This window comes from Aptenodytes forsteri, unplaced genomic scaffold (assembly GCF_000699145.1).
Source record: "Aptenodytes forsteri isolate BGI_AS27 unplaced genomic scaffold, ASM69914v1 Scaffold81, whole genome shotgun sequence".
Taxonomy (NCBI): Eukaryota; Metazoa; Chordata; class Aves; order Sphenisciformes; family Spheniscidae; genus Aptenodytes; species Aptenodytes forsteri.
The window spans coordinates 3322175-3337440 of NW_008795259.1; the positions used below are offsets into that span (position 1 = coordinate 3322175).

Genomic DNA, 15266 nt, shown 5'->3' on the forward strand with positions numbered 1-15266 from the left:
TGTCTTTAAAGCTGATGGCTAGACACCATGAGAAAATACCAAAATAGGGTATTCATTAGGATGGCAGAGGAAAGGTCCAGGGAAAAAAATTGTGAAAGGCTAAGGCTAGCAGGGGAGAGCTACAAGAGCTGCGTTTTTATGTGAGATCCCTTAGCAGTAAGTGATATAAGGGAAAAAGAAGCAGAATCGTTGAGTCCGAGACTAACTGTGGATGGAAGGGATCTCTGGAGGTCACTTAGTCCAAGCTCCTGCTCAAAACGGGGAGCATGTCAGTCAGATCAGGTTGCTCAGGCCTTGCCCAGTTGGGTTTTGGTTACAGTCAGTCTCTCTGGGCACCTGTTCGAGTGCTTAACCACCCGCCCTGTGACCAGGCGTGAAACTCTAGAGGACTGTGTTGAATGTTGGAGAATGGTACAATCATTTAATTTTAAAAGGATGATTTCAGCATTAGGATAAAGTGCCAGAAGTTGTCAGTGAATGAGGTTTCAGGACTGGCAGGTCACAAGCAATTTCGTATAAGCCCTTGAAGTATGGCACAGAAAGAATCGAGACGTTTCTAAAAAACTCCTATGAGCTCTAGGGATAAGAGAACTTAAGTTTTACTTACATTGGTAGATAGACAGTTAATTCTTATGTGATTTTGCAGAATTTATCTCTTTCAATGGCTGACCTGCCCATATTTCTAACCCAGGTTTATGTCCCCATCTGTCTGAAATGTACATGGTCATTTCCTAATGTTTAAAATATTCTGGGGAATGGGAGCCAGAATTAAAAAGAAGGATTTAATTTAGCCAGAATGCCTTCAACAGCGGGTATTCTGTTTGGAGGTTCTTTTTGGCTTTCAAAATACAAGATGAAATGCCTCATAGTGCGCAACCATCACCCAAAACCAAAGTCAATAAAATGCTGTTGATTTTGGTGGAAGCAGAGTTAGGCTGACACTTTGCGGTTTTGAAAATTCTACCCATAGATGACAATTGAAACTACTCAGAATATTAACTGTGATGGAAAAAATGCATAAGTAATAATATTTGAGACTGGGAGTTACATCTCACAATCTAGTAATGCCGTGTACTTGTGTAGGTGCCGGACCAACTCAGTTTTCTCACCTCTATGCCACACACACAGAGTGACACCCTGCCCGAGGCAAGGCAGAACTACTTTATTATCAAAGGGTGTCTCAGGGGGCCACAACATAATGAAACAACAGCTTGAATGTCACAAGCACACAACAAGCATGCAAAGCATGTAGCTGACTTCCAGCTAAACAGCAACCTGGACGTTTATTCAGCTGGTAAGTAAAATTCATAGTAGAAGTAGTACATTTCAGGTCCTAGGGAGAGACTTGCACCTTGTGTAAGTTCTAGATTATTGTGCATCTAGGCTTCACTGCCAAAGTGTCAGTGAAATAGGAGTAGCTCTGTTTTGAGGTCAAACTCCAGTCAAGCTGATGTTAGGATGCAGCTAAGGTGGGTACCTGGTCTCAGGAACTGGATAGTTTTCTTCTGTTTCTTAATCTATAAGTAACTTCAAGGCCTGTCTTTCATTTCCAAGAAGTGTAGTGCTTCTGACTTTGCTGCTGCCCATATAACTGTCACCATTTCTCCTGCATTTTTGCTGAAATAGCAACCTTCTCTCTGGTCAGCCACCAAACTAACATCACGATAGGGTCACTGAAGGCTCATTAAAAAGAGATCTGTGTCTAAAGCCAAGAGCCAAAGGCCAGTTTAAATGTGACTCTGTTCTGAAGTCACCATGGAAGAATTTCACCTTCTGTAGGAACAGCTGACATCATCACTTGCATTGGTGACCAGAGAAGGGGTTTTCCCCTGATTTTATCTCTGCCCAGCTTGCAGTCATGACCAACTAAAGGAGGCGATATCTGATTCAGTTCTGTGTGAAAAAGTTCAGTCTTTTGCAGCGAGGACTGCCACAGCTTGACTCAATGTATACAGGAGCACTTCCTTTGTTTCACATTATATTCCAGTCACTCTGAAAGCAGCGAGTTTGCATAGAAAATACTAAGGGACATAATATGATCTTCTGGAGAAAAATTTCAAGAAGGAAAGAAGCCATCATGAGCTCTAGAGATCAGGCTGGATTTATGCTATCATGTTATACATGAAAATAAGAACATTTATGATGGGAAGTACTGAAGATGACAAACCTGAAACCCCATTACTGGAAGCACTTTACAGAGTAGAACTGCCTTTGAGATGTTAAGTCTGGCTGAATTCATAAAGCTGAACAATACCTTTGGTGAGCTCAATGAGCAGTAGATGTTGCTGTATATAAAAGATCCTTATTTTGAGTCAAAGTTGAAGAACGAAGGAACAGTTGTGCCTGGTCAGACTGGTCAGATGGAATGTCCTTTTAGCCCTTTTCCAATGGTGGCTGAGAGCAGATGCCTAGGGGGGAATTAAAAGGTAAGGTAAGGATATAATGAAATTTTTCCAGAATCTTCTTCTGGCCTTCAGTAATGTGTAGCTCATGGACTTCCACTGCCAAAGGCTTTCCTATTCAGTGATCCTTTATGGATTTTTCCAGTCGCTTACTGAGCCCATACAGCACCTTTGTACACACACTCTTTTGCAGCAAGGATTTCCACAGTTTAGCTCAATGTATAAAGGACCACTTCCTTTGTTCCAGCCTGCTCTGTGCAAGTTTTATCTGATGCCCCTTAGCTCTTGTATTGGAGGAGAGACTAGGGACAGCCATTACCTATTCACTTTCCCTGTGGCACCTACTTTAATAGATCTCTAAACACATCCTTTGTCAGCCACCTCTTTTCCATGATGGAGTCTTCTGAGTCCGTATCTTACACAGCAGCATGTTCCCTGCTCGTGTAGGTAATATATGTACCTGTGAATTATTCTCAAGCTCCAAAGCTTCCAGATCAACAGGTAGTTTGGAAGGAAGGCTTACTGACTTGAGATGTGTTTTCCCCATAGAAAATTTTGATTAATTTTAAATAATATATTATTTTCATGGAAAATGATTAATTTGGTGGTAAAAGCATTAAAGTTTTAACAATACTCATTCTCATCTCTCTTCATCCCATTTCTTTCCATAACCTGGTTTAGAAAGTAGATATTTTGGTTTACTCGAAAGCCCAACTTTACTTTTATACTGGAAACCAGTTTAGCCATAAAAATTCAGCCACTCCTCTGGAAAAAAGGTCTAAAATCAAACTACTCTGCATGGTTGCTTTCATTCTCAGTGGCTGAAGCCCAGATTCTTGGAGGGCAGAAATGAAGGTAAAAGGCAGACTTTCATAAAAAGGGAAGCAAGCAGTCAGTGGTAATTAGTGTTTGACCCATCTACCCTTCATGTTTCATTCTGCAGTTTGGTCTCTAGAGAATGAAAGGTAGTAAGGCTTGGAGCTGTGATTTGGGAGCAAGAAGGGGACTAGGAGGAATGGTGAGATGAGTGAGGGACAAAGATTAAGGGGAAGGATAAAAGGGAAGTTGGCTAAATATGTATTGCAGAAACAGGGTAATCTTGTTTCCACATACGCAGAAAACCTGTGCTTTGGCTGTTGGATTGAGTAACGATTCATCACTGCAACAGAAAACATTGACGTTTTCTTCCTCGTTCTGGCGTTGCCACACAGGCAGAGGAAACCAGCTTCTTGATTTTAAGATTTAGCATCAAAGTTTTCAGTAGAGAATCAGGTATGCATTGAAGGTGCCAGACTAATAGCACAGAGACCGAAATCCTCTGTGTAACCACAGAAAGGCTCATAGAGGCAGCAGCAATGTAGACTTTCCAAGCATCAGCATACAGCAATCTTACTCTGAGGGAATCCCTCTCCCCTCCCTCCCCTCCCTCCCTCCCTCCCTTCCTTCCTTCCTTCCTTCTCCCACCTCCCCTCCCCTCCTCAGTACTAGAAATGGTTGAGTGACCTCTTCTGTATCAGCAATTTGTCAGAAAAGTTTCAGACTTAGGGGCAAGGCATACAGCTCTATTCATGTCAGTGAATGTTGCACTTGATGGACCGGAGCTGGCCGACTGTCACCTTTTGGTTTCCAATAGAACATAAACTACGTTGGGAGTTTCTGAAGACAGAGACATAGAGTAGTTTGATTTGACTCAGCAAAATCAACCCCTTTTACAAAAGGCCTGTTTCAGATTTCTTTTAGGGACAGAGAGTCACTGACTGTGCACCATGGACAGGATGTCATGGCGCCTGTTCCTCGAGAGTCGGTGCTTTGCCTTGTTCTGTTTCCTGACGAACTGCAGAAAACATTATTTCCTGTCACTTGTGTTCCAAAATAATCCCCAGTGTCGGTGTGAATAAACCAAAGAGGTCTGCGTGTTTCAGAGAGCATCCTGCTGCTACAAAGATTGTCCACCAAAACATCAAATGGAAATACCTTTCTTCTGTATGATCATTCCTATGGGTGTCAGTTATGTGTAAGCGGAAGAGGCTTCAGCAAGGAGAGGACAAAAGAGCCAGTGGAACAGCTGCTGTCTCTTTGTTTGCTGTGTGAACTTCTTTTCCCTTGAGCTTCTTGGGACTGGTATTTCAACCAGTACAAGCTATTGCCACCTGGACTAGCACCAGCTCTGCTGCTCAGCTGTAAGTCGTAACAACACACATAGCAGAAATATGTCTTGGGAAAGTCACAGCAGCAACTACCTACCCCAGAGGACGTGTATCCCAATACCTACAACCACCACTAGCCCTCCTCCTTCCTACATCCTTTCTACTGAAGACTCTTCTTTCAGAAAAGAGAATACACAAAGCGATATGTGGAAATGTTAATTTGCTCATCTCTTTATGTTGCTTCTCTGTTTCCTGTATCGAAGAGGCCAACATATTTGATTAGTATAGATGCTAGCCTATTGCAAATACATCTGTCACAATCCTGCTGACCCCAAGATGTGGAATGAAGGTGAATCTGGTGAAGGTGTTTAGATTCATGCGTTAGGTTCATGAAGTTCTTCAGGTCTAGCAAATCTGCAGTTGTTTTTTAGCTCTGGCTTTTCAGGCATGTTTTCTGGGCACTGAATCTCTGGAACCACTTCCAGGAAAAGGCATCTTGTGGTCCAGCTGCCCCAGCTCATTTTTGAAAGCAGTTTTGTTCTAGTAGCTTTTGTCTTTGTTATTTCTTTCCTACTGTGATATTTTATGTTCAGCCCTGCAGACAACCTGGTGCCATGAAGCCACAGCCATCCTATTGTTCTGTGGTGAGAAGAAAGATCTCAGAGATCTCAAATCTCTGAGATTTGAGATTGCAAATCTCTTTCCAATTTGCATGGAAAGTTATTCATGTTAATAACTCTCCATTGTTCATGTCTTATCTTCCTAAGTCATGTCAGAGAGCTACACAATAGAAGCCCTGCTGTCAAAAGGCTTCTGTACACTTTAAGGTATGAAGTGATTTGCCTTCAGTGAATTCAAGTGAATTCAAGGCTTTTAGGGACTTACGTAAAATCAGTCAAAATTCTTAAGACTTTCTTAATTTCCCCTCAGGTCATGTTGTCCACCTTTGCCTCTGATAGCAGTCTTTGACTCAAATACTTCTGCCTGTGCTACTGCTGAGCCTTGTCATGTTTCAGAGGGAGACCGCTTGTCATTTTGTGCGATGATGGAAGGCATTCAGCTCGCAGTGCAAGGGAAGGGTACTTTCTCAGCTGAGGTCGAGTTAAGATATTGATTACAGATATCACTTGAATTCAGCAAACAATATTTGGCCTACCCTTGCATTCGAGGCAAAGGGGTTTGCCTGTTCCTACAAACTGGCAGGATAATCGCTGGACATGTGAAGATACTGAGGCTTTTAGGTTCATTGCCATTTTCCCCCATTTGTATACGTAAGATAATGCTCTGGAAAAAAAAGAATGGTTTTTAGCAGTTAGGTTCATGAACATGTTTTCCTAATCTTCAAAAACTGCTGACATGCTCATATTACAAGAAAAAAGTCGATGTTTTATGGGTATAATCCAAACTACAGAAGTAACACTAATACAAGATGCAATGCCTTGTACGTAACTGCAGAACACTGTAACATGTTTTTAGAGTATAAGGGAGTGCTTTAAAAAACATCAAAGCATCTTTTCAGTTGCTGTTTAAAACCACTCTTGTTTCTCAGTTTTTAAGCACTATCACTCAGCACTGGTTTTGCTTCCTAATGTTGATTTGCTTTCAGCTGAGCTTTTGTTTCACAAACTTTGTGAAACACACCTGCTTAAACACTTTGGCAATATGGAGCAAATCTGAAAATGGCTCAGTATCTATTATTTCATAACTGAAACCCAGCCAGGTTTCTTTTGTATTTTAGTATGATGTTGTAAGCCACACAGGAAACCTACCTTCATTTCTATAGTGACTTATTCTAGAATATTTGGTCAGATATTATCAACTATATAATATATTAAAATTACTCACTGTTGGCACCACTCCTAAATACAAGCCCATCTACATGCATTATAGCTCTGTTCAGATATTAAAAGAGTATAAAATGAGTTTCATTTTCTGCCAGACGACAAATAAAGTAACCATCAAAGCAGGTGAAATAATAATCAAATGAAAAAAGACACTGTGACATTTCCTGAAATGTCTTATTTCTTTATTTACAAAAAGCTTAGGTCAAGTGAATCTTGTATGACAAATCGTGTTCCTGTTCCTACTGAAATCAATGACAAAGCTTTGTTGACTTCACTGGCAGCATAAGCTGTTCCTGTTAGTAAAAAAACAAACCCTGACTGTGCCTTCGTGGACTTCAGTGTAAATTTGCATTAACCCTACCCAAGTCTAACTAGAGTTTGACTATTGCATTCCCTCCAGGTGGGTTTGACTCTTTCTGAACAAAGTACAATTGTTCACCATGAAGAGACAAAAGTATTTTTGCTTACAGAACCAGGTTCAAAGACATGAGTTAATGAAACAAAACTTAGTAGTCTACTGATAAGCAGAACATTCAGGCTGTGTCATCAGCATTGCCAGATGGATTTCAGTGGAAATATACTGCTTTTTCACAAGTAGTGCTCTGGCAGACTACACAATTTTCTCAGGTTAAGGGGAAGCTTAGACAGAAGGAAGACTAAAAACTTTCTGGTCTCAGAGACAAATACATCTCCTTGCTCCCCACCCTTCTCCCCATTCCAGTTTCCCCCAGCATTTGTATAATGGTATTTTTCAGAAATCTTTTCACAGGATTCCCCAAACCCCAAAAGGCTCATTAAAAAGCCTTAGTTTGAAGGAAGGTCCTTTTGTGGTTAGAGGATGAAAAGCAAAGGTGGGAGCTACTGATCATTTTTCACAATTAAAGGAAGTTGCAAGAGGAAGGCAGGGGAAGGAGACTGTGCCAAGTCCTGCATTGTCCAACACATTCACAAATGGGCTGGAAGAGATGGTGGATAGCTAAGGTGGCTGATGATACAAAGTTGTTTCCAATAGTCAAAACCAAAAGCTGCCTGAGAAAGTAGCACGGGGATCTCACATTATCAACTGGCTGGGTAGTAAAATGGCAGAGAAAATACAATGCTGATAAATCGAAAACAGTGCATATGGGAAGAATGGGAAGAATACAGCCCTAATAAATGCAAACAGTTCTGAATGAGCAGTTGTCACTCAAGAAAGAAATCTTGGAGTCACTGTAAATGTTAACGTAAAACCACCAGCTTAACATTCAGACCAGGGACTGGGTGTGCCCTTGGCTCACAAACCTGACCTGCTGGTTGCCAGAAACGGGAAGATATAAAAGGGGAAGGAATCCTCTGTACTCACCCTGTTTCTTACAGGTGTCCACTGCTTGCCACTGTTGAGAGAAGATGTGGAGCTATATGGATCTTTGCTATGACCTAGAACAGCTGCTCTTATAGCCTTACATAAAATGAACAGTTCGAGAGAGTAGATCTAACCTGGAGTCACAAAGGAAAGTGAAACTATAGAGAAGTATACAACCTGAGAACCAATGTCTCAAGTCGTGCATGTAATCAAGTCCCAGACAAAGGACCAAAGGATCAGGACAAACAAAAAAGCCTCAGAAGAGACCACAAGGAGACCCTGAATTAACCCTTGAGAGGTTAGAAGCTTGCTGGGTGTTGCTGGTGCTTTAGCACAGGGGATGACTGAGACTCCAAAATACCACAATAAAACATCACAGAAACACTTGAAGAGCTCAGAGACAGATGCGAGCAATACATCCTGCAACTGCAAGGTGTCCAGTAGGTGCAGAAAGAGACAGACATCAGCTTAGTGAACAGAGTGTATACCAGGAAGACAGTATCAGCAGTTCCAGTAGCTCTTCCCTTGGGAAAAGACACTGGTTGAAAAGATCAATGAGCTGTCAACCTGAAAGCAAACGGGACGCATCCCAGACTAGTAATTCTTATCTTCTGTGACATAATTTTACTGATGACTGTGCCTGTTGTGCTGGACAAGGCATATGGGATATTATAGTGTCTGAAAATGTCTTTAGTTTAATGACCCAGAATTTACACCGTGTGCAGTGGAATACAGGTTTACATACCAACATCAAATGTTAATCTGTACTTAACTGGGCCACAACAGTGGAATAGTTTGTCAGCAGTTGATACTTTGCTCAGCAGACACAGTGCTCAGCAGGAGGTGACGTTAGAAGAATGGGGATTTGCAGAAGTATGGGGAGACAGATACAGAGGCAAACACTAGAATTTGAAGTCCTGGCATTGTTACTGCTTCCTGAGCTTGACATGATTCACATCCCCAAAGGTATTAAACAGTTGCTGAGAGTAGTTGCAACCATACTGATCCAGGGTGTCTCAGCTGGCCATATACTTAGAGAGAAAACACATTTTTTATTATAACTTGCAGAAGGCAGGCAGGCAAGGGGCACTGAGTCTGCTGTTTAACCTGAGAACATCTTAGTGGTTTACACCTATACACCCAAAGAGGCATGTTTCTTGGCTGTAAGCATGCTCTGTGCTCTGCTTCCCACTCATCTCCTGTTCTCAGCTGCCCCACAGACGGCTCACAGACAGCCCACTGAAGTGTCCTGGACATGCAGAATCCCAGGTGCACTGGAGACACACTGCCAGACTTTCTAGGTAACCAGGTAGCTTGGAGGCAACTTTGGAGGGACTCTGTTGCCACAGTCAGATAGATAACTGCAACAGGCCAAAATAACGAAACCAAGTGAAAACTCTGCAAGGAAAATCGAATAACTAACTCTGGATGGTAATATTGTTGTATCAAGAGCAAGCCACCAGTACAAGCAACAGTGCAAGGGCCTCAAGAGTAACTGAATGTTCTTGGAGAATGTAGTGAATATATTGGAAATGTAAGTATTTGGGTTGTGTTTTTCATAAGCGGTATTTAAGGGCTACTATCTTAGACTTTGGCTGAGAAAACAAAATATGGAATAGAGAACTGCAGCTTTAACTGTTTCCAATTTTTCACACACAGGAAATCTTAAGACATATCCCATTAAGCAGAAGCTATTGGGAAAACGTCATCAAAATAAAGATCTGTGCCCAGTGTTTTGGCTGGAGGCAGGCCATGATTACTGAATACCACAGTCTACACTTGAGTATCATGTGATGGCGGAGGGATGAGGAGCTACCTCCTGGCACTGACCACAGCTGCTTCTGTGGCCGATTCAAAGATTCCTGCTGACTTTGGCGGGTCACACCCTAATGGCTCTCAACTGATGGCTGGACATCTCAGTGATGTTCACCAAGTTTCAATGGGAACTTCAAAACTGATGGCTTTCTTCTCTGAAGAGTTTTCATGGACTGTATAAGAGAAGTCCAATGGATATTATGGTCTATTGTCTTCCTGCAGAGGGGTCTTGTGAAGGCTGTGTTCCCTAGGATTACATGTATATGAACTGGAAGCAGAGGTTAGGTTATTATAACGTTATTTTTCCATTTGAGGACACTTTGACGTGTGCCCAGAGAAACGAATACATACCTAGCTTATCAAGCAAATGCATTTGGATATTTTCACTCACACTCAGCAATGGACTATTCTTAGTAACTAATAATATACATGTGCCTCGCAGCATGCTTTTTGATAGCCTTGTTCCTATTCTTTAGGGATCTAACATTTTACCATATTTCCAAAGAATCCTGGATTAAAAGAAAATGTCTTACTCTTTTTATAACATGGCAGTTTCTCATAGTGAAAAATAAACAGAGCTGCTGCTAGGACTAATTTCTTTCTTATATACGCATTGGAGGTAAAATTGTCAGGTTGACCTGGTAAATATGTGCAAGTCAAAGCAGTATAAATTAAGGGTTAGAACTGACTGCTATAAATGTTAAAGAAATTATGTATTTTTTAATCACTTAGTGAAATCAGAATTTTCAAGGCCTATTGTTTTTTCTATCTCTATTTTCTAAATGTTTAAACCAAGCACCCCACAGCAATCCCAGTATCTGCACTTCATTTGCAATCCATCATGAGTTTTAAGGTGGATTCATTTTTTTTTAAAGCCTGAAGTACATACAAACAAAAGTAGCTGCTGGCAGGTTTAGAGACGCAGAAGTGCAGTAATTTGGTACATGGTTGCCATGGCAGCTAACCTACATCTAAATTATCCTATACGCTTTTCTCAGCCATTCTCTAGCGTTGTTCCTCCTGTCTGAATTGTCGGTTCCTTTTTTTTGAGACCTGCCTTCCGCAAAACCCTCCTTTGTGCCACATTGTCCTCATCTGCTGGCTCGGCCCTTTCATCCTGGCATACTCCACATTCTGTTGATATTATCCGTTAATGGAAGGGGAAGCGAGAGGAGTATGAGGCAGAAGGAGATGATGGTCTTCCAGCTACTCTGCCTGTTGAGAGCAGCTTCTCTCAAGCTGATTTTTGCTAAAGTAAACTACACTGGTAACTCCCTTCAGTTTCAGGACTTAAAGCTTGCTGCAACATCTTTGATTTTGATGAAGTTACTGCAGATTCACAGTGACATAATAAAAGCCAAATTTGGCCTTAAGACAGTGAATTTATCAAATGATGAATGAATTCTGCTCTGTGGATACATGGCAGTAAATCAGGGTGCTATCTCTTCTATCCAGAAAACAGGCTTTGAGATGCTTTGGCAATGTTTATTACCAAGTAGAAGTATTAAAAGAGAGGGCAATGAGTCCTCCAAGCTCTTTCCCTTCCATTGACCTCCCTCTCAGCACAGTTCGAAAACAAGCCCAGTGCTATTTATGAATTTTAAGGTTTCATTATTTTTTTCTGGTGAAACAGTTCCTTTCTGTCAAATCACTCTGTTTCAGAGGAAAACCATTGCACTGGCTATTTCTGACCAGTCATCCTTTTTATCTCCCTTCTTGCCACCTCTGAGAACCAAGTTGTGACGCTGCTTCAGGGGAACCCAGCCTAGGTCTTATCAGTTCCTGACAGATCATGGATAGCCGACATGCCTTCTGCCGATGGCTGAATGTGAGCTCAGGGTTTACAGAAAGTGAGATCTGAAGATAAGAAGTAGAGAGTATTTACTTACTTATTTTAACATAGTAAGCTCAACGTACTGTCAAAGCAGAAGTTTTGTCTAATTTTTTTAAGAAGGTTCAGTTTCGGTATCAGTTTGGTTGTTTGTTAGTTTTCAGGCAATTACATAGAAGACGGTCGTTGCTGCTGAAGACTTGGCATTGCCAGATACATTTGCGTGCAAAGTCAAGAAGTGGGGATTACTCAATTTATCATCCTCATATCACAAAGAAGTAGAAAAATCCCCAGATTTGTAGGATTACAGGCCATGCTAAAGTGATCTCTCTTTTCAGGGATACTGAAAGCTATGAGATTCAGCAAGAGTTTTTTGCTCTTATTTTCTGAGTTCATTTATTCAGTCCAGTCATCTCAGGATAGCTTGCTTTTGTGCAGATACTAGCACAAGGAATCTTGAATCAAGGATCTTGAGAAATGACAATGAATAAACACTCTGTGATGATTTAGGCTTGCTGAAGACCTGCCCCCATAAATGCATTATGTAGTTGTTTATTACACAACAGCTGAAGAACTAAAACAATCATTTTTGGGAATAACTGGCAAGAGAGACAGGTCTGGCAACAGTATCAGGATTCCCCCTCTAGACCTGTGGGGAGAAAAAGGAGATACTATACGTCATGGTAAATGTTTAAGAGAAGTGGATTTCCTCCCACTGCTGTTTAATCTTGGTATGTTACACTCTCCCACTCTAATTTTTGCTCTTTCACTGTAAAAAGCTGCATGCATGCAATAGAATTGTAATAAGGGAAAGCACTGCAGGCTGAAGTAGGCATCCTGAAGGGAGTCACGAAACTTGAAAATAAAACAGAGAATCACACTTCCCATTCAGAAGAATGGGAATGCGTGACACTTCCCATTCAAAAAATGGCAGATGACTAAGTTATCTATATACTTGTATTCCATCTGTATTGTCTAATATAACAACAATTTCATGTGAATTGCCCATGCACGGTACTATTCAGGGCTCTTTGCAAAGATCAGAAATAGTTATTTGCATTTTACAAATGAAGAAAGAGAGTTATGGGGAACTGAATTGACCAGCCCAGACTTCCAGCTTATTGGCCGTAAGGCCTTCCAGTTACTGTGGACCTCTTAGCACACACAGATCCCTGCAGTTATCAGGGATATTATTTATTGTTTATCCTTTTGTCTCACAAAAAGAAACTACTTGCCAGAGTTGCTGACAAGGAATTCTTTCATTTTGGGGGCAGAATGTGTTTAGTAGTTATTATCGCAAGCTGTGATTCATACCTTTTGGACCTCAGTCATATTTTGCACGGTGTGAGAATAAAGTAAATCACATTCTGGAGAACTTTGCCAATGAAATATTAAAGCCAATACCTGTGATAAAGCTCACTGCTGTGCTTTTCAGCGGAAGGGGAGAAGTGCAGCACATTAAGTCGGGTAGCTATCCTTCCTGGCCTTACAGGGAGACCGCTCTGATGTTTTTGTGGCCACCGATGACGTGATACACACCCCAAACTCTGTGGAGCCTCAGGGAGGAGGAGGTTCGGGAATGGTTCAAAAGCAAAAGCAGCATCTCCCTGGTGTTCCCCTGTTCTGCTGCGAGCTGAGGCAGGGCCAGGCATACTGCTAAGTCCAAGAGGCTGATGGGGGGTGTCATGTGGTGAAGCCAAGGTCCTGATCCCAAACGATCCAGGTTGAAGCATGTGTTGGCTTCCTACTGCCCTGCTGGCACGGTTCCATGGGGGAGACCCATGTATGCAGAAAGCAGTGGGGGCTGGCTCACACTGAGCCTCTCCTAACATGGGTTGAGGTGTAGCTCAGCAATGCTCCCAGGGCCGCCCAATTCAGATCGAGCCGAAGTGGCCTAGCCTCACCAGTCCATGCTGCTTGCTTTCCTCTTACAACCCCAGGGTAAGATCACTCAGCAAACCTCTTGCTAGCACCCTGCCTCCTTGGCGGTCACTCGACGTACCACTGTCACGGAAGCTGGTGCTAAACTGCTTGCCAGCTGCAGACCACTCGGGAGCCCATCCTGCCTCAGCTGCCCTGGGCTGCACTCCTCCAGCAGCGCTGCTTTCAGGCGTGTTCTCTTCCCCTGGAATTTAAGCATCTGTGGTGATGACATGGCTGTTTCAAGGCAAGAGTTTTCCAGCTTCTTAGGCAGTTAAACTGATGGCTTAACTTCTGTTGGCTTTCAAGCGTGTCATTGGCTTCTGCGGGAACAGCACCGGTTTTTGAAGACGTGGCAATCCAGTGACAAGCCACTGCAGAGGCGGGTGGTCCTCCTCCCTGTCTCCGTGTGTGCTCGTCTGACCCCACAGGGAGCGGGCTGTCACCCCCGGCTTTCTATGGGGTTAGTCCTCTGAACGAGTTCGGTGTTGGGTCAGACAAGTGTCAGAGTTGCTTAAGGAAAGGGTCACAGCTGTACCGTTGAGGGTAGCATGGAGGACGTGCGACCGCCTCTTTGGCAACAGCTGGCATTCGATTGCAACTGGAGGTTGTGAAATCATCCCCTTAGAGTGTGCTTGCACTGGCAACCACTGCCTCTACGCAACAGTCCCCCATCACTCATCTATATCATTTCAGAGTTTATCCATCAATTATTTGATACCTGCCTTTGCTGCCTGTCAGCTTTACCCTGTTCTCCATCTTTCACGTTTCCACTGCCTACCTTGGGCTGCAGATGCCCCTGACCTGCCCGGTCCTACTGAAGTGTGCCCAACAAATGACATCTTGACATGACAGAGCGTTGAGTCACAGGTGACACATGAATACCCGTGTAGTTATGTTTTGTTGATTTTTGTGGGTCTTTTTTCAGTATAGTATTTGTTTATGTAATGACAGCTGCTGAGAATAAAGATGCAATTGTCCACAGTAGGATATTTTAAGTATTTCTATAAAATATTATACACATTTCACACTGATGCATGTATAAATGCATAGGGAACTTGAAGGTGGCTACAGAGCAGCATCCCTCTTGTCTTTGTTTTGCATTTGAGCCACTAAGGATTTCACTTTTATGGGGGGTATTACTGGGCTGGTTAGTGGGAGAGATCTTACGTAGTACTGTCCTATCCCCACGTATTTAAACTGTGTGTATCCCTTAAGTCCTTGCCTGCACTCCCGATTATATTAACTCTTTGGAGTAAATTTCCTTCACTAACCACCTAATCCCCAATCACCACACTTCCCAAAACACATCCCTGTGGCTAGCGGGATATGGCTGTATCACGTCACGTTTAACTGTGCACTAGGGAGCAAAAGCATGGGTTTGGAAGGACTGAGCATGGCTTTGAAACCACACCTGCTGAGACTCTGCAATGAGCATCTTTCCCTGCCAGAGGAGGGGGGTTAGACCAGATGGTCTCCAGAGGTCCCCTCCCACCTCAGCCAGTCTGATTCTGTGATGTTTGCTTCAAACTATTTGCTTTCTCCTCTCTCTTCATCTCAGTTAAGGACATGAATGTCCTTCGTGTACTTGCCAGCCCACCGTGCCTGCGGCATGATTGGGATCAGAGAGCAGGAGACCAAGGCAGCGTGCTGTGACAGGACACAGGCCGCTTTGCGAGGCCCTGCTCTCCGCGCAGCCCGGGCCTCACGCCTGCGGCCAAGCGCCTCTCCTCGGCCCAACGTCTGAGCACCCGCACGCCGGAGAGGGACAAGCCGGCAAGCGGGAGGCTGCGGCGGCAGCTCCGGCGCCCAAGGCCTGGTGCCTCCTGCCAGACAGGCCACTGCGCCTGCCATGGCCCGTTTGAGGTCGAAACAAAAGCGGTTTCGGTACCGCAGAGGCAGGCAGGCAGCCCCTGCCCGCACCGCGTGCCGCTGCCCTGCCCCGCCCTCCCCGGGCGCACCGGC

At 43.2% G+C, this 15266-nt stretch overlaps 1 protein-coding gene across 1 annotated transcript in view; it reads left to right on the top strand.

Moving 5' to 3' along the window:
• Positions 1-15153: 15153 nt before the first annotated feature.
• Positions 15154-15266, top strand: part of DUSP22 (dual specificity phosphatase 22) — a 45984-nt gene continuing 45871 nt past the window's right edge. Inside the window, exon 1 of the mRNA XM_009279234.1 lies at positions 15154-15188. Coding sequence (XP_009277509.1) covers positions 15154-15188 — 35 coding nt within the window. The remainder of the gene's footprint in view (positions 15189-15266) is intronic.